General features: G+C 41.0%; 1 protein-coding gene across 1 annotated transcript in view; it reads left to right on the forward strand.

The window, feature by feature from the left end:
- Positions 1–2,361: 2,361 nt before the first annotated feature.
- Positions 2,362–26,074, forward strand: part of LOC131891195 (uncharacterized) — a 31,856-nt gene continuing 8,143 nt past the window's right edge. The window contains exons 1-31 of the mRNA XM_059240718.1: positions 2,362–2,904; positions 3,008–3,078; positions 7,706–7,856; positions 7,931–7,963; positions 8,033–8,080; positions 8,237–8,413; positions 8,495–8,551; positions 11,750–11,899; positions 11,959–12,098; positions 12,162–12,391; positions 12,446–12,624; positions 12,688–13,739; positions 13,803–14,127; positions 14,191–14,489; positions 20,484–20,621; positions 20,810–21,319; positions 21,713–21,938; positions 22,100–22,237; positions 22,322–22,663; positions 22,725–22,927; positions 22,995–23,291; positions 23,371–23,534; positions 23,594–23,755; positions 23,838–23,964; positions 24,022–24,281; positions 24,345–24,534; positions 24,607–24,985; positions 25,058–25,219; positions 25,284–25,443; positions 25,501–25,669; positions 25,748–26,024. Of these exons, the coding sequence (XP_059096701.1) occupies positions 2,820–2,904; positions 3,008–3,078; positions 7,706–7,856; positions 7,931–7,963; positions 8,033–8,080; positions 8,237–8,413; positions 8,495–8,551; positions 11,750–11,899; positions 11,959–12,098; positions 12,162–12,391; positions 12,446–12,624; positions 12,688–13,739; positions 13,803–14,127; positions 14,191–14,489; positions 20,484–20,621; positions 20,810–21,319; positions 21,713–21,938; positions 22,100–22,237; positions 22,322–22,663; positions 22,725–22,927; positions 22,995–23,291; positions 23,371–23,534; positions 23,594–23,755; positions 23,838–23,964; positions 24,022–24,281; positions 24,345–24,534; positions 24,607–24,985; positions 25,058–25,219; positions 25,284–25,443; positions 25,501–25,669; positions 25,748–26,024 (6,901 nt within the window). The 5' untranslated portion in view covers positions 2,362–2,819. The remainder of the gene's footprint in view (positions 2,905–3,007; positions 3,079–7,705; positions 7,857–7,930; positions 7,964–8,032; positions 8,081–8,236; positions 8,414–8,494; positions 8,552–11,749; positions 11,900–11,958; positions 12,099–12,161; positions 12,392–12,445; positions 12,625–12,687; positions 13,740–13,802; positions 14,128–14,190; positions 14,490–20,483; positions 20,622–20,809; positions 21,320–21,712; positions 21,939–22,099; positions 22,238–22,321; positions 22,664–22,724; positions 22,928–22,994; positions 23,292–23,370; positions 23,535–23,593; positions 23,756–23,837; positions 23,965–24,021; positions 24,282–24,344; positions 24,535–24,606; positions 24,986–25,057; positions 25,220–25,283; positions 25,444–25,500; positions 25,670–25,747; positions 26,025–26,074) is intronic.

Here is a 26,074-nt window from a genome sequence, read left to right on the forward strand (position 1 = left end):
AAGGTTTGTTGATAAAACAAGAAAAATGTCAAGAAGGTAAAGGCAATAAAATAGATGACTAGAAAGTGATATCACAATGAGTATTACTAGAATTGGTTCAATGCACATGAAAAAAGGTAAGAGGTGAGTTACAGATAGTACAAAGACAGGTAGGTAGAGGTAAGTGATGAAAATCTTGGGTATTGCAGTAGAGTCGATGGGCCAGATTGAACAGATCCTTTGTCAACTCCCGTCACTGATGGCATTTGGCCGGGAGCCGGACAAAGGTGCGTGACCGCCAATACTCCGAAGGGATGTCGGGCCAAGTACAAAAAGGTGTTATTAAGTCCTTGACCGGAAATGACAACTTGTGTCCGGACATCACCTCCGGAAAGGTCAGGTTCCCAACACTGTTGGACACTAACCTTGCCAGCCCGATGGTGTGGGGCTCGGTTTCACATAGAAAATGTTTCCATGCATTGTTGGCATATTGGGGCACGCAGAGGTATCGCTTGAGGAACTTGGTGTAGGTGGCATCGGCGGATTTGAAGGCGGATTGGGCGGAGTTGGGAAGCCACAGGTGTAGGCCGTAGAGAAAAATTGGGGTGATTTAGATCCGGAAGAAATGAAGGACTATTGGGAGGGGAAGATTCTTCATGGGAAGTCTATTGAATATGTATCCGATCCTTGCCCTGGCCTTAGTTATTGTGGATTTGAGGTGATTGGTGAATGAGAGTTGGGTGGAGAAGGTGAAACCGACATAGTTAAAACTATTGACGATTTCAATCGGACTATTGTTGATATGGAAGGAGGTGGGAGGCAGACGACCTTTATGGAAAACCATGGCTTTCGTCTTGATGGTGTTGACTTGAAGGCCGTTCTTTTGGCAATAACCGTGGAGTGCATTGATGGCATTTTGCAATTCCATGGCTGAAATAGCCAATAGAACCAGGTCGTCTGCATATTGAATATATTGAACAGGAAAATGGTTGATGGTGGGGCCTTAGTGTGAGGGCTTCAGGCAGGTCGGATACATAAAGATTGAAAAGAATTGGCGATAGTGGATCCCACTGAAAAAGGCCAATGGAAGTGAAGTAGCAGGGGGATAGGTCCTCACCAGAACGAATGAAGCATCTGAGTCCCGCATAGATGTTGGACAGCAGGACACAGATTGAACGCGGAACTCCCCAGAGTTGGAGTTTGAGGAATAACCGCGTTCGGTCCACCCTGTCGAATGCTTTGGAGAAATCCACAAAGCATCCATAAACTCTCCTCTTGTTGCTGATGTTGGAATGCACAATTTCATAGAGGAGAGTGGCTGCCGTGGTGGTTGAGCGGCTTCTCCGGAAACAGAATTGGAACTGGGGAAGGAGATCCCTATCCTCTGCCAATCCGGAGAAACGGGCAGCTAGTAGAGTGGACATCATCTTCAAAAAGGGGTTTTCCAGGGCGATGGTCCGATGGTTGTTTGGAATGTCCTTGGGCCCCTTCTTATGGATGAAGATGATGGCTGACTCCATCCACGCTGGTGGGAAGAAGGAAGAATGGAGAGCGAGGCTGAAGAGATCTTGGAGGAGTGGCTGGGTTTGGATCCGGATACGTGAAAGTTGGAAAGGAGAGACCCCAGATGTTGAGGGAGCTTTGCTCTTCATCTTCTTGAAGGCCACGTCCATCTCGGGTTCCGTGAAGGGCTGCAAAAGGGGATACAACTCCTTGTGGTCGTCTGTCAGTATTTATTCTTTTGTAACAATTTCCCCGTTGGGCTGCATGTCAGTTCTTTATTTTTGGCATAGTTTAGCAAAGGGAGGAAAAACTAAGGTTGTCTCAAACCTTGGAAATTGAAGGCTCCATCCGATTCAACGTCAAACAAAAAGATTTGAGAAAAGAGGCAACCCTGGTTTGAAGTGGGAATAATTAGGGCTACATTTTGAGGCTAACCAACGGATTTTTGACTAGCAATGTCATATATTTTGAAAATGTAAATTGACATCCTTAGGTCACAAGCTATCGTGATCATTGTGAGTTCTTGTCCGACCACATCACAAAAAAGCCATTTAATTTCCCAATTATGTTGAAGTATGACCAAGAATGAATGAGTGAGTCACAAATAACGCCATTACATTCTTTAGAGGAATAGCTTAGTGATCAATTGCTCATTCTAGCCAAAGTAACTCGGAATGCAATCCGTTTCTTTTGTAGAGGAAAAAAATTAAGAATGTTGCCACAATTTCACCATACACTTTTTTCATTTTATTCTTAACTTGTCCTTGACGCAAGCCTCAGAATAAAAACAGTTATAGTAATCTCTTTTCAAAAGCTGAAGTAATGCAATTAAATATTACTTATGCAAGTGCGAGAGGAAAGAAGTTTATCATCATTGATAAAAAGTCCACAAGCAAACCTCTCGAAATTGTCAGACCACCACCAGAGGCAAGAATAGAGGAGTCTCCTCGTGCAGTATTTGAAAAATGGTGTCCAATGTTATACGACCCGATTGATAGTTCCAATTTGGGACAGAGGAAATGTCGAAACTTAATTGCCTCGATCACAATGGCTTGTGCAATCACAAAGGCCTATCTTGATCTTTCAAAATCACTCAATCTTTTCCCTTGACACCTTAACCGTCTTTTCGATTGTTATTGAGTACATGAACAGTATCATTTATGAAACAAATTTTCTGTTCTTGACAGGCTTTATATCAAGATTTTGAAATCACAGACGCCGAGGTCCTGAGAAGTGATCGATTCGACGAGTCTGCAGGTCAATTCAGAGACAATTCAATTCCGTTGTCAAATGTTCCCCGGCACTATGATGGTCCATTCGATTTCCAATGGTACAAAATGGACGAGGAAAACGAGCGAGAAAATATTTTTCATGCTTCCACTCGTTCGATGGTGCATCCGACTAAACTGATCCTACACCCAAGTGAGAATTGTCCTTACATCTATATTCTATATTCGCAATTGGTTTCATTTTTGGACTTGATATTTGACTTGTCTTTTGAATTCATTTTATGTCCCTTACGTAGAGGTGTCTTGGCGTTTTACTTCGGGAGAGCCCAAAATGTTGACATCGGGTGCTCATGTCGCCTTGGGAAAGGTAAGTAGAACCGCTGTTCGATGAGGTTCTGAAGTTCATAGTTCTAAGCCCAATTATTGATGATCAACACGCCCATCAAATCGTTCAAAGTAACGGATTTGGGGATTTTCTTCAAATACTAAAAAAAATTTAAAAATAAGTTCGTTGAGATTATCGATCCAGAATGCCATATTAATAGAGGGATGCCAGCTATAGCCCCAGTGCAATTGTACAATTGAACATACATGTCTTATGGCCTCGCTTCAGGCACGGTGTCCATTAAAGGCGCCAACTATTATTGTAAACTCGCCAACGACTTGAATGTTTGAAAAAACTTAGAAGAGAAAACATGACTTTAAAACTTGGCTCATCGTCCCAGAGGAGATAAAATATGGCCATTAAATTTAAACATTGGAATTTTTGAAGACTTTGAATATGGACGGGTTTTGAAGCTACAACAATTGAAAGTAGCTACAACTGCGCACTTGACGAAAAAAAACTGCTAGGGTAAAACAACCTCGCCTTAACTCCCATAACACGATATTGAGCAATAGCCTGTCCGATCACAATTGAAGGGTCCGGGACAGAGATCGTGCGTTTTCTTGTGTAATATGCTCAACTATTTATTTCTATGTGATTGGCTCAACCAATAACTTTACATTAAAAATTATCTCACGATGAAATGAAGACACCTTATGTACATTCAACTAATGTATTGGTCGATCTCTTTTGCCTTTTTATAACTAAATAGCTTTAAGATTTTGGGTCAATTTTGTAATTACGGTAAACCAAATACACACAACAACTCATCAACGCTTTGAACTTGAAAACAAGATCTTTTTCAATGAATAAACTGGTCTGGCGTCTAGCCTGGAATAGACATGAGTGATGCTGAACGACCAAACATGAGACCACAAAGGAGTGATAACTAATTGCTATGCAAGGAAATTTGAGTTGTTTGAGCCCAACCTCCCTCTCCACGACCAGGTTCAGGTGCGCAAAACGAACACGTCCGATCACTTTTTCGCAAAATTTGGCCGAGGCTGCCTGAGAAAGACGGCTCTGGTAACTCTGTGGAGAACAAAAACTCGAAGGAAATGGTTGAAATACGTACTGTAGCAAGCTTTGGAGAAGAACCGGAGGCAGGTCAATAAATATGTGGATGAGACCATTAAGGTCTACTGGGAGGGTAAACCTTTTGCTTGAAAAATGGAGGTGAATCTAACCGTTACCCCCGGCAAAGTGATTTTGTGGGTGGCAGAGGTGCAAGATAGAAAGCAGGACCTGGTGTTCAGTGGCATAAAAGAACTGAAGGAAGAAGAGGGGTAGATCCTGAAGGTGGCCAAGACGGCATGATTACCAGACAACTTTAAACCTTTCATCCAGGCAGTGAGAAGGCTGGGAAAAAGAGACTTTCGTCCTCAGCTGGTCAAGCTTTCCTCACAAAATCTCCGAAGCCCGCAGAGATAGAACAAGAAAAATGTAGGGTCTGGAATTGTGACGATATACGGAATCGATTCCGATATGACCAAAGAGCACATGGACAAGGAATGAATGGGAAGAAGCATGTGCCAAGTCAAAATACGTGCGATGGTACTTTTTGATTGGTCAAGTATTTGCTTTCCTCTAATATTCGTAGGGAATATGTCGGCCTTGTTGATCCGGTAGCATCTTTCAAGTCAGACTTGGACAAATTTCTACAGTAGATAGCATTCCAGATCAACACTACATTCAATGACTAGCTCGGTCTGCCAACTCAAATTCGTTGCTAGACCAAATATCATGTAAAGATTGAAAGGTAATAAATAGACAAATTTATACCTTTCATTTCAATTGCACTGGGGATTTCATTCCCTGTAGCGGTTAGAAAAGCCCGTGAAAAAACAAACCAAAATAATAATAATAATAATAATGGAGGAAAATGGGTAACTCCAATCCCAACCAATTAAATGTATTTCCCTTCACAAGAGTTGACTCAGTTGTAGGCTCAGAAGGCATTAGTCAGTTTTGAACTCAATCAAATAGATGCGTCATAAAGTTTGAGCATTTAAAACTCAGACCGTGAAAGGAACTAATTGAATGAGCTAGTAAATCGTCGGTAAGCAAGTTATTTTGTTCCGACGTCGTACTGAGTTTCAAGAGCTTATTGCTTTTGACGCAAACGTTTGATTGAGGTTCAAATTGGCGAACGCTTTCTCAGCCAACAAGAGTCCAAATTTTGTGAAAGAATATATATTCCGTGATGGGTCGGTCACTCCCCAGCTACACTTTGTTTGGGTGAGCGTTGAATAATGTTGATGGAGTCTAAGGTGTTACCCCAAGGTGCCGTTTATGGATTTAAAGAAGACAGCTGAGGAGGAGGAGGGTTTCCTCAAATTTAGTGTGGCTTCAAGAGGTGAGTTAGACAAAGACTCCACCAAACGTTGTTCAACGATTTAGTAACCAAAGTCATGTTGGGGAAATACTGGTCCATCATGGAGGTCATTTAGCAAAACATAGGAAAACCTAGCAGAGGTGTATTGCTTCTTCATCATTAGTATCATGGTTATTGGTTGTAATGGTTAGCTCCACAATTTAGCATTTGCAGATGTGAGCCACCTTTTCATGGTGTCTTAGCCAGTTGCGGTCAATCTTTCGTTCTGTACGTTCTGTTTGTTATGACTCACAGTTTGCTAGAGTTTGCTCCAAACACTGGCAAAACAGGGCTATATTCTTGTTTATGGCGCGTCTCCACAAGATATATTTTGTCAAATACTTTTTTTTGGTTTGGTTTTTCATGGGCTTTTCGTTTTACCTCTTCCTATGAACTGTACAGTAATCCAGGGACTCTAAAGAGAGGAAACGTCACGGCTTTCCTTTGTCTGCCAACTTAGGCCATTGCGTTGAATTAAGACGGTAACTCTAGTATAAATAAAACAAGATTGCCCATGCCACATAGTACATTTAATTTTATTTTTTTTAGTAAATAATGATCTCTTTGATATACTACTCTGTTCAAATACCAGAGTTAGGTGTGCAAAATCAGAGCTAATCGTTGTGAAAGTTGGAAGCCCACAAGGATCAAAAGTCTCCCATTTGAATTTTCTTGTGATCATGGCTGATTTGGAGAAATAGTTGTCAAATGGTTAGTTATTAGGTTACACTCACGATGTAACCTAAAAATTACTCGTCAGCCAAAACAAAGGAAGAAGTACGTCAAGGGCCGAGGGTATTAGCACCTCAAGTTCTGAAGTTCATGAAAGCTTCTTGCCTTGCCGCCAATGAATCAAAGATAGATCTTCTCAAGCTTGGGAGACCAATTTTGCATGTAGAAGACTCAGTAGCGGAATTCAACGCAAAAGTGCTTCTTGGTATTACTTTCAGCAAAAAACAACAACTTGGAAATGCCATTTCAATTACTTGGTACCTGAGCTCCGAAAATGCATGGGGATTATGTCTTGCCTAGATGGGAAGTTTCCAGATGTGGTTTTTGAACTCATATATGAGCTCGAGGTCATTTCAGTAGTCCTTGACTTGTATGATCCAGTGTTGAAGAAGTTAAGTTATCTTCACTAGGCGGCCATGACTGCTGCCTTAGCACTTTGGAAAAGGCTCGCAAAATAAACCATTGACAAGTGGTAGAATGAAGAACCGCGTGGGCACAAGGAGCAATTCGTCGAAGATCGTCCAGAACCTTACCTCTCCAAGCAACCAGGAAGTCAATTTTTACCAGAACTGTTAAAATGAACAGTGAAGATTCTTTTCATGACTTGGAATGTATACTTGTTCAATGATGGCAAGCGCGATTCTAAAGAAGCAACAAAGAAAGAGTGATGAATTCATTTTCGTGATCTGCAATATAGCAACCGATAAGGTCAATCAATAGCAACCATACATATTTAGACGGGATATATTGTGTTCCTGCGACCAGAAATGATAACACCAATCTAGCGATTTGAAATTGGTCATGATTTCCCTGATTACCTCCACGGAAAGTTTACCTTTTTACAAAAGTATGGGGAATAAGGGGTGTATTTGAATATTCCTTATTTTTGAAGAACATCTCGACCACGATGAATCCTTGAAACCTGACAAGTGTTCAAGATATATGAAACAAAAGTCTTTTTTTTCTAACCACGTGGGAATTCTTTGGGGGGGGGGATTGCAGTACTATTTTACTATGGATCTAACTTTGTTCACTCATGTACGGATGATCTTGCTCAGGAACTGACCCGCTAAGTTAGTGGCTCACTATATTTTACACAACAAGTTCAAAATATGCTCATTGAAAGTCATATCAGCGTGGTTAACCCGCCGAAACCAGTTATTATCAGCTCAGCCAGTTTCCCAAAAGATGAGGCCAGGTGAAAATGAAGCTGAGGCCCGCGGGAGGGTTCAAGCTTTATATACTGCACTTTTATTTTTCAATTTTTCCATACATTGCCCAGGACGAGACTTGTTTCTCGCTTTTAGGAAAATGAAGTTTGGTCCGTAAATCAACAACTTTGATATTGGCTTTGGAGTTTAATCTGTTCCTTTGTCCTCAATATTGTTTGCTTACTGGACACATTTCAAATCAAGATCGATTTATTTTGTATATTGTAATCTAAATAAGCGGATATCGAGTTCAGTATTATCTATGGATATGTCAATTTTGAGCCTATTTCAGGAAAACAGCGTTGAGTGTCAAAATGTCACCAATGTTCAACGAGTTTGGTTCGATTGCGCTTCAAGAATCAACTATTTTTGCGCCAGTGCGGGGATGGACGCCCTTTGGTCAACCATGACAGATGAAGACATGAATGAAATTATTGACTACAGTAAGATTCGTGGAAAAATCTGAAACCAAAGATTAATGTAAAAGGCTACCTTGATATTTCTCTTCGTCTAATAGGCAAAACAAAAGAGTATCCCTTTATGATTGCTGGTAAGTGTATATGATTTGACTTATCACTGTAGAACGAATCAATAACATATTTTGTCATTATGTCATTAGCCATGTTTGTTCCCACCGAGGCCGACAAGGTCCAGAAGCTCTCTGATTGTGAGTACACTTAACTTCACGACTCGTTTTACAAAGCAGACTTGTTTGATTCTGCCTTTTGGCACAATCTCGATAGGCCCGAATTTGAGTTGATCCTGGATCAACAATGAACCTATATGAGAATAAATTTGGTACTGCTTAACCTTTTCATATTAGTTTGGAATAGTTCGGACTCTACGTTTGATGGCAACCAAGTCGACGTAAAAGCCGTGATTTGTGAGTGGAATTGTCCCAATGGTTTAAAGGACAAGCCTGAAATCCGTTTGGATTCATTCCCTAATAAAAACAGCGAAAAATTTAAACCGTACCGAATGCTGGTTATCAAGAATGGAGGTTAGTTGCGATTTCCTATTTTAAATCGATTTGAAAGGTTCAAAATTTGAAGTCTTCCACAAACATATTTCTTTTCCTCAGAAATCGTGGACCAGGATGAATCTCTTCTAGTCTCACCCATTTGCATTAAGAAAGTTGGTGAGTAATACACCTTGGCTTCACTATAATACAGCATTCCTAGCCCAAAGCATGGAGGCTCAGAAGGGGTTGGTTTTTTTTCACGGGCTTTTCTAACTGCTTCAGGGAATGTAATCCTCAGTAGTATTAAAAGGAAAGGTCATATTTCTTCTATTTGAAGGATTGGGGGTTATTAATTGGCAATTTCTACCTCGATTCATGTATTGATTTCTCCTTCGCTTGAGTTTGGCACTTTTGGACTGAAGTTTTGGACTGAAAGTTTTGACGCTTAATACAAATCGTGAGTCAAAAGTTACTAGCGTTTGATTTAAAACTCAGCGCAACAAAGGCACAAAATGAATGAACTAGCACTATGTTGGTGAGATCTCCTGAACTCAACTGAATGGGTTATACGTTACTTGATTGGGTAAAGTAAAAGTCTTCTTTATTACCTAATATTCATTGCTCCACTTCGAAACTTAGTTTCATTTCTCAGACTAACCGCCAATGCTGATGATTAATAATGAAATTGTGGAATTACAGCGCAATTTACCAAAGAGCGATTTTCTCTGCATGTTTTCAGTCCTATGAGGAAGAAGCACATTGAGCTAAATGCGAGAAAGATTATAAGAACGGTTGTTGAATTCGTTGTCGTTTTTATCAATAAACCTAAGAAAATTTATTCAGCACAAGTACTCTATGAAATCTACAGACTCCAGCAATTCCAAAGGTTTAGAAAAAGCAAATTATCAAGATTCGAGGAACCTATTATTTTTGACACATGTTTAAAATGGTTTGTATGTCAAATGTGCTTATAACCTTCGCACTTAATAAGCTATATTCTTGGCTATAGCTATTTGACGAGTTAAATAGAAAATAGATTCATCAATTTTCCGAGGTCATGTGAAAGTTCTGGCATTAGAGAAAAACTGAACACGTGTCTTATACTATTCCTAGCATTTAATAATTTGGTTGGACGTTTTTTAACCACTAGAAGATATTTGTTTTTTTTTTTATTTGGTTGCTTCTTTTCATATTTGCATTTGTTATTTAAATGTAGGATGAACCATATTTCATGGTCACATCATTTTTGTAGTCCGAGATTGTCTGGCATCCAGTTGGCTTGCACACCTTCTACTCGTTTTTCAAGGGACTCCTGTTAATAATGCTCATCTGGACCTCAGGGAACTGATTAGTAGGGCCGGTCAAAATTTGCAGATAAATATGGTCTTTTTTGGCAGCAAAATTGCATAAAAATCAACCGAATTTACACAAAAATTTGTAAATCGACTTTCCAAAGCATAAGCACCAACACACTTTTGGAGGGAGTCGTGGTGGTTGTAAGGGCTGTTTTTGCGTTCCCTATCAAGCAATGCGCAGGGCGTTGGTTGTTCCTCAAAAAGGGAACGAATTACAATTACAGTTTGGCCAAAAAGAGTAATTCGTTACACAACCGTTACTCGTCAAAAAATGTAATGGCATTACTTCTTACCATTACTTTTACTAAAGTTTTTGTTGGCCAATATGCACGGTTGTTGCCTCATCAAGACCAAACGTTACTAAGATTTAAAGCATTTCTGCCAACATGTTACGCTAATGAGTTTTGATATCATGTATTTGCTTAGTACTGCATTACTCTTGTTCTTGGCCATACTTGTTTGGCTAAAAGTTTTTGATAACATATTTTTTAGTATGTTCCAAATATCTAGAGTATTTTACAATACTCACGGAGTATTAGTATTAAATGTATTACCTAATACTGGAGTACGTAGTTTTCTTTTAGAAATTTCACATCTAAAACTTGAATATTTTCCTTGGCTCAACTAATGATTGTGGAACATTTACAACTATGAAACATAAATTCACCATGGGAAAGCAACATTAGAAATTCTTGAGCCTTTAAAATTTCCACTAGAACCCTCTGCCTAGAGTCATGGTTGGCGATGGGGAGTGCTGAGAAGTTTGGTGCAACATAGACAAGCCAAAGGAAGATCCCCGTTGGGTATAGGTCTTTTAGTTCAACGGAATTTGAATGAAAAGAAACGAAAAATCAAACGTCACTCTGGAGCGTGCAAAAAGGAATGAGTACCGAGTAATTTCTTGGACAATGTAGGTCGTTGCAATTGCACCATTTTGAAGTACAATGGAATTACAGTTTCTTTTATGAAAGAAGCAACAAGTTACTTTAATTTTGTTACTTGTAATTTCGTTACCACTGCCCTGGCAATACGTGGATGAAAAGGGAAATTATATCATAATGTATTCCAACACTGGGATTTGATCCTGCTATCCCTAGGGAGCAATTTCTTGCCATGTCCATGCTGCGTCCGAGACTGATCAGGATTTTGCACAATCTAAATAGTACGTGAAAAAGATAAATCTCAGCTCATTAACAGAAAAACAGTAATGTCAGAGCGTAGCAATTGTATTGCAGAATTAATTTGTTAAGAAAATTAAGTTTCTCAAGTTTCTTAAAAGTAATAGTAAGTCTATTCTTCCCAAATCAACCAACACATCACGCCCATTTAACCCATAAATCATGAAAACTCGTCAAGATATGCCTGATTTTGAAAGGAGGAGTTCATTACTCAAATAAAACTGAGTTCCAACTTTTGAAATAGGTAAAGTATCTTAAAAAGATAACAATGATAAAAGAGCTTTTTAAGATGGATGGAATACATAAGCACGTGGTTGGTAATATGTCTGCAATCTATTTCAAGCCTACGTGTATTTCTTTTTCAAAAATGTTTTTAAAAAAATCAGAAATTGCATATCGAGGTGCAGAAAAATGTCGAATATTGCTTTTAAAGTTGCAAAATTTGCATCAATAAATTTGCAGAAAAATCACGGATGTGCAAGTTTTTTTGCAAATTTTGCACAAAATGGCGGATGCAAGTTTTGGCCGGCCCTGCTGATCCTGATCAGAGCATATGCTTTTTTGTTAGATCCCAATTCAGTCAATAATTTCTAAGACCAAACATTCCAAATATCAGCGTTATGACAACTTTTGTCTTCGTGTTATCTCACTTTGAAAACTAGGATCACTGTTGCACTAGTGCTTGACAAACAAGGGACGCAAATCAAAAAATCAATGAATAGAATGTGATTTAAATCGCCCCACAGTCAAAGTACTACAACAAAGTACAAAAGCTAAGATGTATCACCTTTAGTTTTTTTTACATAAGTTAGAGGATAACGTGCATTTTTTGACAAATGCAGGTCCGATATTTCATCCTGCGTCTGTTCACACTAACATCACCGAAGACGTCCTGACGCTTCAAATAAATGAAGCAGGCTCGGGAGCCATCCACTTTCCCAAGAAAGCGTTTCAATTTATTCAGAGACATGATCATACCAACTCCACACGAGGTAAGACATGGTTAGCAAGTGTCTTTGAGTGATTAATCATGATTGTTGTCAATTAAAAGATGTTTACCTGGCACCCAAAATCAACACTTTGGTTACGACCAATCGAACCATGGTTTCGGCCCGATCTCGTGTATTGCCCAGACTTAAGCGAACTTCAATCGGATTTCAACATATTCGGGACGAGATTTCAAATACCTTGGTACCTTTAGATTAAAGGTATTCAAATCGTTACATTTTAAATGCATAATAATTGTTCTTTAAGAGTGACGCCACAGTGAAAATTTTGGAACAAGACTACTCAAGACTAGAGGACCCTGCCATTCTCTTAGAAACGTCGGAATCGATTGGAATCTGGTCAAAAGAATATATCACAATTCCTCCTATGGACAAGCCAAATCAGCGTCTCATTTTAGAAGCTACATTCGACACGAACAACGGGAAAATAGGTTTCGATGACGTCCATATTCGAACACGAGAGCGATGCAGCCCCAGGTAAAAAGTGACGAACTTCTTTTTGAACTTCAAACATAACACTTTTTGGTTCAGATGGCACAAACACGATCGTCAGCAATTCAACTTTCTGACCATACCAAACCTGTGGCCTACTTTGGACGAGGTGGAATCATCAGGAATAGACAAGAACATTCTGGCCGCACGATTTGGATTTCTTCAATTCTCCAATATCAGTTTGGAGCTTTGCTCAAGGCATTGCTTTTTGGGTTCAGGTTGGACCCGTTAAACCTGCGTTGGGATGATTTTAGCCACTATAATGATCTCTTTTCCCACAGGGTGTGACGTGTTCCAATTTGTCCCCGCAGACGATTTGAACGTGACCCAATGTGTTTTAGCTCCTCATTTGCGGTTGAAATCTCATCATTGGTTTCAATACACAGAAAAAGCCCCTGTCGAAGCGCCTCGCACGGCTTTGTACGTTTTGGAATGCTCCGTGGCTATGGAAAATCTCCTACTACCCAATCATCCGTCCGATAATCCTGAAATCCTCCAAAGCTCATGCCAATCCCAGGGCGTTTTAATACATGAACAAAACCATTTGAACCCAATCTACGTTCACGGTGCCAACATTATTGATCCATGGTTTGCTTTTTGCTCCCAACCCAATGATTACTTATCGTTAGAGTTTCCCATTTCGGAGACTCAGTTGCCCTTGGGAATGAATTTGGCTTATTTGACAACATTCAAACCCATTGGCCTTTTAAGGCTTTGGTACCGTGCCTCCCAATTTGAGACAACAACCTTCGACTTTGTCGACCCAAGATCAACCGAAACGATCAGTTTAGAACTAATCGTAGGCACCGCAGATCCAAATTCAATTGAGGCCCAAGAGAGCGATTCAGTGTTGGGAACTTTTGACCTTTTCCCCGACATGAGTCTGTTGTTGAATAAAGCTGTGAAAGTGAATGTGTCCATGTCAGCCTCTGACACTGGTTTGGTCACTTTCATGGACCTTCTCATTGACATGCCAATTCGATTGGGTTGCTTTGAACCGATGGGAAATGGTTCCAACCAAGGCGTGGGTTTCATTCCGACATCATGTCTCGTGACCTGTTTTGGCAATGGGAAGCAACGGTATGCGGGCATGACCGCAGGGTCTGAATGCGTTTGCTTGGATGAACCTCCATCTTCGAATCAAGTTCCAATGGAAAAATGTGAGACTAGATGCGAGGAGGACAATCTCCAATTTTGCGGAGGATCCGGAGGAGAAATATTGGTGTTTGTGGCAGCTTGCCCAGAGGATCAAGTGCGTTTCGAGGATGTTTGTCTGGAACTCTTGGACAACCCCCAGGGAGTCAATGACAACAGCTACAAGTGTTCCAACTTGGTCAGTTTTCTAGTTCTTTTTAAGGTCGATCCAATGCTCACATCATTGGTTGATGTTTTTTAGGGCATGAGTCTTTGGTACCCTTCAAGCTTTGAGGAGTTTCAGTTTGTCTCCAAGAATTATCAAGGGATCGACGAGGGATACGTTCATGTTGGGATTCGTGCTATGGATCGAGAGTTCGGGATCCTACAATCGGATTATTCGATTTCAATGGGCATTCCCTTTGTAACTCATGATGCGTCAGGTGAATTGCGATTCTCTCCACCTTCCGACCAACAACAGCCTCTTATGACCCTAACCCGATGCATTGTTCTAAATCTGACTACGGGCGATATAGACCTTTTGGAGCCTTGTCCTAATGCCATTGCCTTGTGCAAGCAGAAACTAGGTATTAATCCATCTAACAAACACAAACTATTTGAAAAAAATGACTATTTATCTTTGCTTACAGTGGGAAATCGTGCAAAAATATTAGACCTTGACGTAGTGAAATCGTACTCCCCTATGAAAGACACATCAACGATGTTCCATAAAGATTCGGTGAATTCCGTTCATTTTGCCCATGAGCTTCTGCCAATCATGCCAGATTCGTTCCTTGAGGTAGCTTTGCCTAGAAAATCGTCAATCATTGGACTGGTTCTCCAAACTCACAAAGAACAATTCTTCGAAGAATTTGGGCTTCAGTACCAACGTTTGAGTTTCAATTCACCTGATAGTTGGACTACCGTGGAATGGGGAATTGAGCCAATGGTGAGTGAAAGGCTGAGTGCAATAGTCCGTCAAGTAATGCTACATCTAATCACACATTGGTTCTTTGAGATCTATGCCAACCTAAGACAGCTAAGCGAGCGGGATGGGCAAGAAAAATATGCTCCATGGGCTAAGCAATAGACCTGAAAAAAAGTTCAAATTTAAGAAGGACACAAATACTATTTACGTGAAATTTAGTTGTTGATTATCACCGTATTACTTTATACCCAATATGTTTTGACATTTCCCACATTTTTCGCCGTATTCTGCACATGTCGAGCACGTTTTGAAACAATATCCACCCAAATGCTGAAATTTCAACTATTTTTGCTGAACCCTTTAAATGCTAAATAGCTCCCCTTGATCTGATTTTATGTGGTTTCTTCTCAATTATTATTTTTTTTTTAAATTTTTTTGCGGACTTCCTTACCGCTACCGGGATTGGAATCCCAGCAGTTCAAGACGAGAAGATTATTCATTTTACTTGACTTTTATTTATATCTATTCTTTGATCGACCAACGAATTAGAATTGGCTGATCTGGCTAATCCTTGAATATAAGGTTGATCTGGAATTTTAGTCAAAATTGGATTTTCTTTTTTATCAAGGCTCGAAATTTTTGCCGACAAGAAAAAGATCATTCCAAAATCAATATGTTATTGCTATCCAAACAAAACTGAAGCAGGTCTGTCAGAGGTAGATTTTAGGGCAAAACACCTTATGAATGGATACTACCACATAAAATGGAAACACCGTCATAGAAAGGGTATCCTGCGTCTAGTATGTAGGTCGAGTGTAGTATATGCCTTTACAGACTCACAATGAACGGTGCGTTCATATAGGTCAAAGTCGTTTCCAGGAGGGCGGTGCCTCAATATCCGTTGTTAAAAGAAAAACGTGCAACAAACTAAATGACATTTACGTCTCTCAGAGGATGTTACATGCTTCCAAATGTTCGAATGTAAAGGGTGTGTGCTCTTCCGTTTTTCTCCTCTAATTGGAGGGGCATTGGCTGAACAATTCAGTTCCTTCTGCTCAATTTCAACCCCTTGCGCGACGTCTCAATGGGCTTCTCAAAACAAGGGCCTCCATGCAGCAGACAAAAACCAATTATTGTGTGCTTTACTCTCGTGAGCATTGCCACTGAGAATTACATCCAGTCTGACATAGTAAAATGGGATGCAATATCTAGTGCAAAAACCATACGGCGGACAGCACTTGAGTTACCGTCGATGGCAAGTTGGCCTGCAAACATGAATTATTCAAGAACTCCTTCTCAAGAATGACCAGTCACCAATCAGGCAAGTTTTGCCGATCCCATGTGTAATAAGAAAAATGAACGTCTCAAACATAATACTGCCTTCAGATTTGAGTTATCTTCAGTGGATTCAGTGGCATCTTCATAGTAATCTTGACAATTTAAGACGTCTGGCGTTTTGCTTTGCATTGAAGTTCAATTATTATCGCAAACCATAACATAACAGTGTGCCACCTCTGATCCAGATTCAGCCAGTTATTCTATGTAGAGGCGATCTGTGGTGAAACATAGATTCAGAAACGTTCACAGCGACCGATGTTAGAGAAGCCACGAAGCCATCCAGCAAGGTGATAAGCCAGTTGTCCTGCCACCAATGAGCTCTTAGTCATTTCAGGAACTAGATGTTATAGCGAATGATGGTTGGCTGGGTCAAGTGCAATGGTTTGTGGCACTCACGCCTGGCTCTCATTCGTGCGAAGGAATCTTCAAAGTGGCGTGTTTGAAATACAGAGTCAGTTATTTGATGTGTACTGATTACCAAAGTAAAGCACCCTGAACAAAATAAATGATTTTGTTGGAAGGTCCGGGGGTGTATTTCATATGATTGAGCCCAGGGCAAGAGAAAGAAAGACATCACTTCACTTGTGATTGTAGGTACAATAAGAATCCTAAACGAGGTCATTTTTGTTGTTTGGGGACCCAATCGCCGCCTGATTTGTGATAGCTATTTACTTTGACACGTATGGATAGAACGTAACAATGGATTTTGGATTCTCAAGATTATAGGGGTGAATCAATAGGAGTTGAATCGCTTGTCTGGTGTGGTTCATTTCAGGTATTAAATGAAAAGAAAAGCCCTCGAGCGAGTCAATCAAGACCCGAGATGCACGTCAGATCAGATAACAAAGAGTCAGTTAGCAACCGCACTCCGACATTCCGTTGTGTTCATGATTCAGAAACTTCTACGGGTCAGACACCCGTTAGAATTATAAATCGGGTTTCATCATGGTCCATAAATGAACCTTGAGACTAGCCAAAATGGGAGGGGCCACGGGTTGAATCTGACTTGATCTATTTTTCTAGTGAAAACACTATTGAGAGCATTATCTTTGGTTGAAGAAATTAGATACAAGTTACTTGTTCTTTACTTAAATAGAGCATGATTAGAGGCCTCATAACATATGCATATTTTAAGAAATTAATTTCCAAATCTTGACCCGCAATTATTTTCGGGGGTCGTTTTGAGATTGATGAAGTATAATGAAAATATTTTAAAACAAAATGTAATGAAATATGAATAAATAAAAAGAAGAAGTTTTGTTAATTTTGAAAACAAAAGAGAAATGAAGTAATTGCAATGATTAATTAACTTTAACGGGAAAAAAATATTTGGTTACTAACCACTACTATTACTTATAAACGCCAAAACTATGCTGACATTGACAACAGCTTTCTTCTAAGCAGGGTAAGATGCTTTTCGGGCCCATCCATTCAAAAGTGAAGAACTTAGCACAAGAAAGTGCTTTTTATTGGCAAGTGCGATGGTCGGGGGTTGATGGGTTCGGAGAGCAAACTAGCCAAAAACAATCATCCAATTATCGGATGGCAGGGTGAAAAAAAATGTTAATTCTCCGCCTGTGAGTGATGTTAGCTAACTTCTGAACATGTTTTTACGGAGAAAGGCCAGGAAAGAGAATCCATCCGGGACCCCTCTCTTACTAGTAAGGAGCGCTGATAACTACTTCATATTGATTTTCTAATTAGTCAAATCTTACCCAGCTTTCAGGAGCAAGCTTTCAGGTGAAACGATATTATGTACATAGATAAAGCCAATTGCCACTCACTTTGCATAACGAAACCCTTGGAGGGCTCTCTGAGGGCTAATGTAAAAGCCATTGGCTATTTTTTTATAAGAGTTGCTTTTTGCTCCCATGTATTATCGTTACTAGCCACTTCAGGTCTGGAAAGCCTTTATACTTGTGAATTTATGTCTAACTACCCCCTAGACACGTTTTTCAAGTATATGAATCATTTGCTCCGTTTGGCTCTTCACAAAACTATTGCCAAGCAAATCTAAATATATGGATTGATGACCAAGCCCATAATGAGGAAAAGCGTCGAAGGGCAAAGTTCAAACCATAAAAGGTATCTAACCGGTAGTTTTATGTACTCCCTTCCATGCACTTCTGTCTTCACTACAAGCCCTCAATACCTTATTGGCGGAAGAGGATTGCGTCTCAGTGGGATCCAATAAACCTGTTTTTCGCCGTGCAAAAACTATTGCACAACACCGTTGATGTCTTAAAAGTAGAATGCAATGCATTGGCTTGCAAATTTCGCGGAGCCACTCTACCATAAACGAGTTACGAGGATCGGAATGAATGAATCTTCTGGCTTTGAACAATGGAGAACGCAAGTATGATCCCTTGTCGAACGCCCTTAGCCTCTCTTCAAGGCGAAGAACTGTGAAGGAGTGTGTCTATGTTGCTTGCCCACAACGCATTGGGACTGAGCTCAAATTCAAAGGCACGTATGTTTTTGTGTACTATTAGAAGCATCAAATTGAGGTCGGGGAATAATGGAACCCGATTGTTTTTAATTGAACAACTCATCAATCACATGGTTTGCAAGTTCGCAAATACTCAACATACGCACCAGGGATTGAGGTCGAGAGCGAAAAAGGGGCAGCTTTTTGGCGGTCTTTCAACACTCATGGAAATCAAACCACTTTGAACTTGATCGAAGGAGCCAGTTTTATCTCTCATTTGGGTGCCCGAGCCAGGCATAGAAATGCGCCTAACGCTAGATGATACAATGACTTGACACATTTATTTGTTCGTTGAGTGAAGACAAATGATCTCTTCTGTTCCTGATTCATCGTTTGATAGCATGTCAAACAAGATAATCTTCATTCAAAGCTTGTGTTTTCCGTCTTGCTTGATTGGTCACATGAATACATTTGGTGGGAGGAAAGAGGTTATCATAAATAGAATGATTCAATTAGACATCAAAGTTATTCTTATGAATATAGAAATCTGTGCGATAGTCCCGTTAATCTTGTGCCTCGGATTTGTACGACTGTATTGCTCCAAGTTGTCAAACTTGTTTCGAGAACAACTGCACTTTTCTTTCCTGTTTAGGTTTAGTCCATCATTGGCTCGATGTAATTCAAAAGTCATCTTTATCTTGTGATGTCCAATACAGTACATCTGTGGGAAAAATATGCCTTATCTTTAGTGCTGAACTTTTTGGATCAAATTTGGGGAATAACTGTTAAAGTCGAACCACCTAATCCCTATGTGAGACGCTTTTAAAAAGCACTAAAAAGTGTATCAAGAATTTTGGCATATTTGTTCAGTTTTCTACTGAAGTTTTAATGTACTTATGTATCTAGAAAAATGCGATTAATGTCATGTCAGGCTTTATAAAAAAAAGGTCGACAACGTACAAACTTCATTTTTTGTTCGCACCTGAATCCTTTTCAGGAGTGACCGGCGAACCCTATTGTAACAAATTCGAGCAAAAAGAAAACGCGTCAAACTGACGCTAGAAGATCATCAGCCCTTCGTTGAATGTGTCTGGGCTGTTGTACTATGGACGCCTTATTACTCTTACTTGGTTCTGTCTTGGTACTTTTGGGGGAAGCATGAACACCTGGTGCGTGAGTGTGATACAAGTACGAACGTTGACGCACCAGAGATAGTACAAGATGGTTAAATGCTGAACCTAATCCTTTTTCCAGCTAATCCTATGATTAGGTATGAGTAACAAAATATTGATTTTTTGCTATTGTCACACTAAGTGTAAATTTGTGAAAACAATATGAAAATGATATACTAGCGTATGGGAACCTATCTGAACCCTGAACAAAATTAGTATTTAATGATAGTTAAAAAAGTACGCAATATATTTCAAACAAGTTGGGGAGTTATGGTGCGCTTGCCTTGGCCTTTGTCCTAAGATTAAAAAAAAGATCATCACAAAGCCATTCATGTAGTGACCAAATTCGTAAGGCAAATGATATGGCTTTAAACCGGCATAAAATTTCAACAAAAACTTTGCCAAAGATACTTCAATGTCTCCAAAGTATAAGGTTGAGAGATCACATTTTCTGTTGAGGCCAAGAGTGCTGGATTGAGAATAAAAGCTAGCAATCCTATGATATTTTTGTGAAAATGGGAATTTCAAATTTAGCTAAGACCCCTCAGTACGTTTAAGCGTTGTTAAAAGGTCGGATTAATGTGCCGTTGGGGACGTATGTCTTAGCGTCACAAAATAAAAAGTACCATCTCTGGTGTGTTCAAGATCCCTATCAGTGAGGTCAGTGAGTAACGGAGCCAGATTCATTCTTCCCCCTCGATTAGTATGTATCTCGTATGTTGTTTGTGAACCTGGGTAGTAACCGTGGTAACCCCCAAGCCCCATTGCGTAAAGTCAGTTTCGCAGACTCAGCGGAGAACAGCCCTAACAACGAAACCACTTTGGTGTGGCTGTCTGTTGCCGAGAGGTTGTTACTTGGTCCCTACATTCGCTTGTATTCTGATATAGCAGGTGGTCGGTGGGTTACCGGGTGGCTTCGTTCTTTGGTCTCTCTCTCTCTCTCTCTCTCTCTCTCTCTCACTCACACACACACACACACACACACACACTCGACGCACCCATCAAATGAACACCGGAATCGGACGATAGACGGTGCTGTTGCCTTTGCGTCACAACCCCAACCATCCCATGTTGCAGGATTGGAGAAGAAGGAGGTTCTTTGCCAATAGACGGACTGCTTCGAATGCGGGGGATGGTTTTTCATTTCCAGTCTTCCAAACACCACGTGTGATTGCCGGGGATGCGGCAAGCATGGACTTCTACTTCTACGACAACGTAAGGTCTATTCGACGATCGACGGTTATTTCAAGGTGTATGGGAACAGGGGAGAAGGGACTGTTGGATATAAATAGACCAGGGTCTGACCTATCCAATCATCAGTTCCTTCAGAGTTCTCACTTACCAAGTTTGTGCTGTGTCTCAACTCAGTTTTGCACTCCTATCGCATCATGAAGACTTTTCAGATCATCTTCACCCTCTCCTGCTTGGCCATGGTGTGTGTTCCACCCATGGCTGAGGCCCAACTCGCTTTGGGTTTGGGCATTGCCGGTTTGGCCACTCTGGCCATTGTTAAAGAAGGTCTCATCATCTCGGGGATCAATACAGCCATCAATCGAAGACATCATGACAGTTATTACGAATACGACCCTTACAGCCACCACGGACCTTCTCATCACGACAGTCATCATCATCACCGCCGATCCGTGGATTGTCCTCCCCAAAACGAGGTGGATCTGACCCCATTCTTCAACGCCATCGCCGAAAACGATTCCACGGATTGCGCCAAGAAGATGGTTTGCATGGTCACAGCCAAGCCCGCCGAGAGCCGAACCATTGATGAGCGCCGGGTGGCCAATCTATTCGATGGTTTGGCCTTTGAACGGGATTCGAGTGCGGCCAACTTCCAATTGGCGGCCATGTTGGGCAATCTCAAGCAAGAGAAGCTGTGCGAGGAACAGTATGCTCGTTGTCCCGTGGGTTATGCCACTTTAGCTCAGATTCTCGTCTCTCCCAACTCTATCGAGGCCTTTTCGCAAAAAGCTTTGTAAACGATTGTTATTATGACGTTGTAATTGTTATCTAATATTTGCAATATTTATTGGCTCTTCTGAGCTTCCTTGCAATTGTTCAGTCTTCCGTCAAGTACCTCATTATCGATCAGTTGAAGTCAACCTCAAGGATCGTTCTTCTCTCTACCCTGATACTGTTTGCCTAAAAATAGCTAAAATAGTTCGCTCAAACCTGCTCATTTCCAGACACAATAAAAAGTCTAAAACTCGTAGCGCTTGTCCGTCTAGTGATTATATTGTGAACATTATTTCTCGACAACTAGCCTTGGCTAACAAGACACGGCCACTGTGTTTCAGAAATTCCGCTTTTGGGACCTGCGGAGCGATTCAATCATGTTGCCGAGCATTGGAGACGTGATTACGGTCAAGTTGTCTCTTCCCGATCCTATCTTTACCAATCGTATTCGGTTCAAAGATATCAAGTCAGACACAAAGTTTCAACTCAAGGTCAGCCTTCTTGGAACATCGTCTGTGGCCTTGCAAACCCGACATCCGACGTTAACGGAAGTTGAAATTGAAAAAGGTAAGCATGCAATGAACCACATATTTGATTATACAATAGAGCTAAAGACCGAGTAAGTCAAAAATAATCATCCACCTTTCACGCTGATATGATTTTTTATGATCTGAAACCGAAATGGGTTTGATTAAAACAGTATCCTAAAATACAATGAGTTGTTCTAGTTCATTGGGATTGGCAAAAACCGAGTCAAAAATATGCCTCGGAAGGACGTCTCGAGCCAAAAGATTCGTTGTCTTATGACTTTTGCCCCGGAGGAAGTGTGCGTTTCAAGCTACTCACTTACCAGTTCGTATCTCAAGGTATTAATTGACATCACCATTCAATACTACTAAGTGACAAATTACTATGAATACTCTCTACCAATTGATGAACATTGTTCTCAGGGTTTTTCTTGGTCCTGAGGGAAGATAACGAGGACAAGATTGACATGCGCTTTCGAAAACACTCAGATAAATGGTTTAATGTATTGGTTAACAGTTATGGCTATTGCGAAGACCAAGATAAAGAAACAAAGGGGTATGAAGGTAGTTGGAAGGAGGAAGTAGTGGAGGATGCCGTTTGGGACGTGGTCGTCCAATGCCAAAATAACAGCCTGGCCTTGTTCATGAATGGACAGAAATTTGGAGAGCAATACGAAATCTACAGAGCGGCCCGAAGTCCCCACATGGAAAAGCTTTCTGCCTCATCAGTCACAGGAATAATTTACGTGGCTCGAACCCAAATGAGTAAGGCCCAGCCAATCAATTGCTTCTTGCCCTTGTTCTCAATATTTCTACCACATCTTAGGACGCAAACATGGCTTACTCAACGACTTGAGACTGGCCAAGCATGAGGAGCTCACGTTTGAGGATAGCTTCACTGGCCTTGGCCAAACCTTTGCCAAGGCTGAATCCCAAATGTTTCATCACCTAGATGGCTTGTCGGTCCATAACTATTATCGGTCGGATAACTCACAAGATATGGGCATGACTGCCATAGAATTAGAATTCGTAAGAGTGGAAACAATATTGACCAGGATTAAGGCAAAACTTGTTCCAATTCACCTCTCTTAATTAGGATTGCCACAACTCTGTCTTAGGGCAAGACATATGTCTCCCAATTCAAGGCCACTCACTCAGCTCGAATGGAGATACTTCTTTTATGGGAGGGGATGACGAGAGCATATATAGAGGGGACTGTGGACCGGAATTCAGTCACATTGGAACCATTTGTGCCGTGGTCCCCAATCCAGGGCATTGGATCAAAGCGGAACTCGCTGGAGCTAAAGATGCAATTTGTGTAGGCGACAAAGAGGTATTTGTTCCATTTAGCCATGAAGAGAACATCATGTTCCAAAATTACATGATGGAACAGGTACGCCCTCGAATATTGCTCCTCGGTCTACTATGTTGGAGATGGGATCTAACCGTTTGTGATTATTGTTTTTTAACAGTTTGGAACTGCCAATCATTCCACCATTTTCATTGGAATAAAAGCGTCGTTTTCGGGTTGGGTGGACTTATTCGACCAACCAGTGTCGCTCTCAGCCCAATTTTGGGCCCAGGGTCACCCATCAAACTCCTCCGAGGAGTGCGTCGTTGCCGACTCATCATTAGGGTGAACAGTATTTGACTTCAATTGCCGGACCTCTTGTTTTAATCTTCTAAACTATGTAGATATCGATGGAGGCTTTCAAGTTGCTTTAATGCTTACATTTTGTGCATGAAGCGAAGACCTCGTTGTCCTCCTGGTTATGCTTGGCGTCCGTCTTTCGAGGATTCGTGCTTCAAGATCACGGAGGATGATTCTTTTGTTCGTTATGGAAAAAATCTCTCAAGGTAAAACCCTCGTACATCGTATTCTCAGTTAAGAACTCGACACAAATGAAAGTCAATGTGGTTTGTGTTTTGATTTGCACAGCCATGGTTCTTACTTCAACCATGAAGAAATGTGTCTGAAAGATGGAACACGTTTGGCCATGCCCCTTGAGATGACGGTCCTAAAAAGTCTCACTTCCTGGGCTTATCTGCAGTTAAACGCATCATACGTATGTAACAATCACAATATAAAAAACACCAATTTTCAGAGGAGGATTGTTTTCCAGGATCTTACGACTGGAATCAGGAGTTTACCTGACCCTGGACTTTACGTTGGATCATTCCGCTCAGGACCCAATGATCCTTATGAAGGAGCAATTGATTTCAGTGGGTTTACCAACGCTTGCACCAAGATTGATTCCAATCAAAATTTGGTGGCCGCGCCATGTGAATCAGTTTCTTCCACAACACCGTCATTTTCTCGTGCCATTTGCCAATACACATCGTGCTTCACGCAGACAGACAAAGTTTGCATGTTCCCATTTAAGTAAGACATCAATGGTACTATCTATTGTGGAACATATTATATTAAATCGTTCTTTTAATGAAGGTTTCAGGGACGAACTTACGACTCGTGCATCACATTGGGGAGTCTAGATGGAACTCCATGGTGTCCTACAAAGTTAGATTCCAATGGGAGTTACATTGATAGCTTCAAAGGCTCCTGTTTAGACTCTTGTCCTGTCAATAATTGCCCACTGGGATACTACAGACTTTATCCTGACGTCACATGCTACAGGGTATGGTTACAAGTCTCAAGACAGTCATATTATAGTTCCAAAGAGTTCCAAACATTCTGATTGTGATTTTAGATTAGCCCCACGAATACGCATGCTTTAGTGGAGAACTTTGACGATGCTCAAGCTAATTGTGGCCAAGAAGGAGGGAGATTATGGGAACCCAAGAACTTGGAAGCATTAGAAACTCTCTTGGAGCTCAATACCATTCTGCATAACCCATTGTTCCCTGGAACAAATGCGGAACATTACTTTGCTATTGGTGTCAAGCTATCTCTTATAGATGAGGTCATCACTCCCGTTTATTGGGATGGCACACCCATGCCTGAGAATATAAGGGAACATCTCATGGTGTGGCAAGATGGACCGCCAACCTTGAACGAGGTCGGGAAATGTGTCGCCATTTTCAATCGAGCCATGCGCCCTGTACATTGCTTGGATGGCTTGTTTTCACGTAATTGAAAATTGAATGTCGACATTTCAACCATTTTTATGTTTGGATTTTCAATACCATTTGCTTCTTCAGCTCAACTTGAAGATCCTCTTGCAAATACATCCAGACTCAGTTACATTTGTGAAGCCCGACCCACCGAAACCATGTACGAATCCCCTCCTCAAGTGTGCCATTTCCCCTTTAAGCACAATGGAAAAACATATCAGAGTTGTGCTCAACCCGTCTCGGGAATTGGTGAGATATTAAGTGCTTTCTAGCGATGTTAAAGATTACTTATCGGAGGATCTCTTTTGATCAGACTCAGAAGGAAGCCCTTGGTGTGCAGTTCAAGTCGACTCTGAAATGGTTATGGTGGATGGAGAGTTTGGATTGTGTCAAGATGAGCGGGAAATCATCTTCCATGGGGAGCCGGGAGTGACTGGACTTGGTTGTTCTTTGCCATTTCTCATGGACAACGTGTAAGATGTGTACTTTCGTTTTGGATCATTTTACCACTCAATCACTTTTACACCTAGCCTATATGATACCTGCACTCGGCTGACCCCTGACGGACTGATGCAAGACTTTTGGTGTCCGAGCTCTCAACAAGCCAGTAAATATGTACCTTTTGATGACACTGCTTATGGCCTTTGCCAAGATTATGTCATTCCCGAGCCCAATGGGTGTTCGGATCATTTTGACTTGGTAATCATCGGCTCCTTTACCATCACCTGCAGATGTACAAACTATATTAGAAACCTAATACAATGCGCTTCGTTCCAGATTGACCAAGAATGCGTCCGGTACTTTGGCCACCCTTTGGGCTTCCAAGAGGCTCAAGACAAATGCCAATCGTTTGGGGGTGACCTCTGGGCTATCGTGAACGACGAGGAGAGCAACAAGTTCAAGACCTACGTGGAAAATAAAATGAACGAATACACTCACTATGAGCTACCCGAAGCTCTGTGGATCGGCGCCAGTCATGATAATGTCTCTTGGTCTTGGCTTGCTCATCAGCAAGCGTTCGACGACTTCACCAAGTGGAAATCGAGCATCAAAAGTAAGGAGAAATGAGCTCTGGATGAGATCGAATACTGTATAACTTTTTCA

The sequence above is a fragment of the Tigriopus californicus genome, chromosome 11 (assembly GCF_007210705.1).
Source record: "Tigriopus californicus strain San Diego chromosome 11, Tcal_SD_v2.1, whole genome shotgun sequence".
Lineage (NCBI taxonomy): Eukaryota > Metazoa > Arthropoda > Copepoda > Harpacticoida > Harpacticidae > Tigriopus > Tigriopus californicus.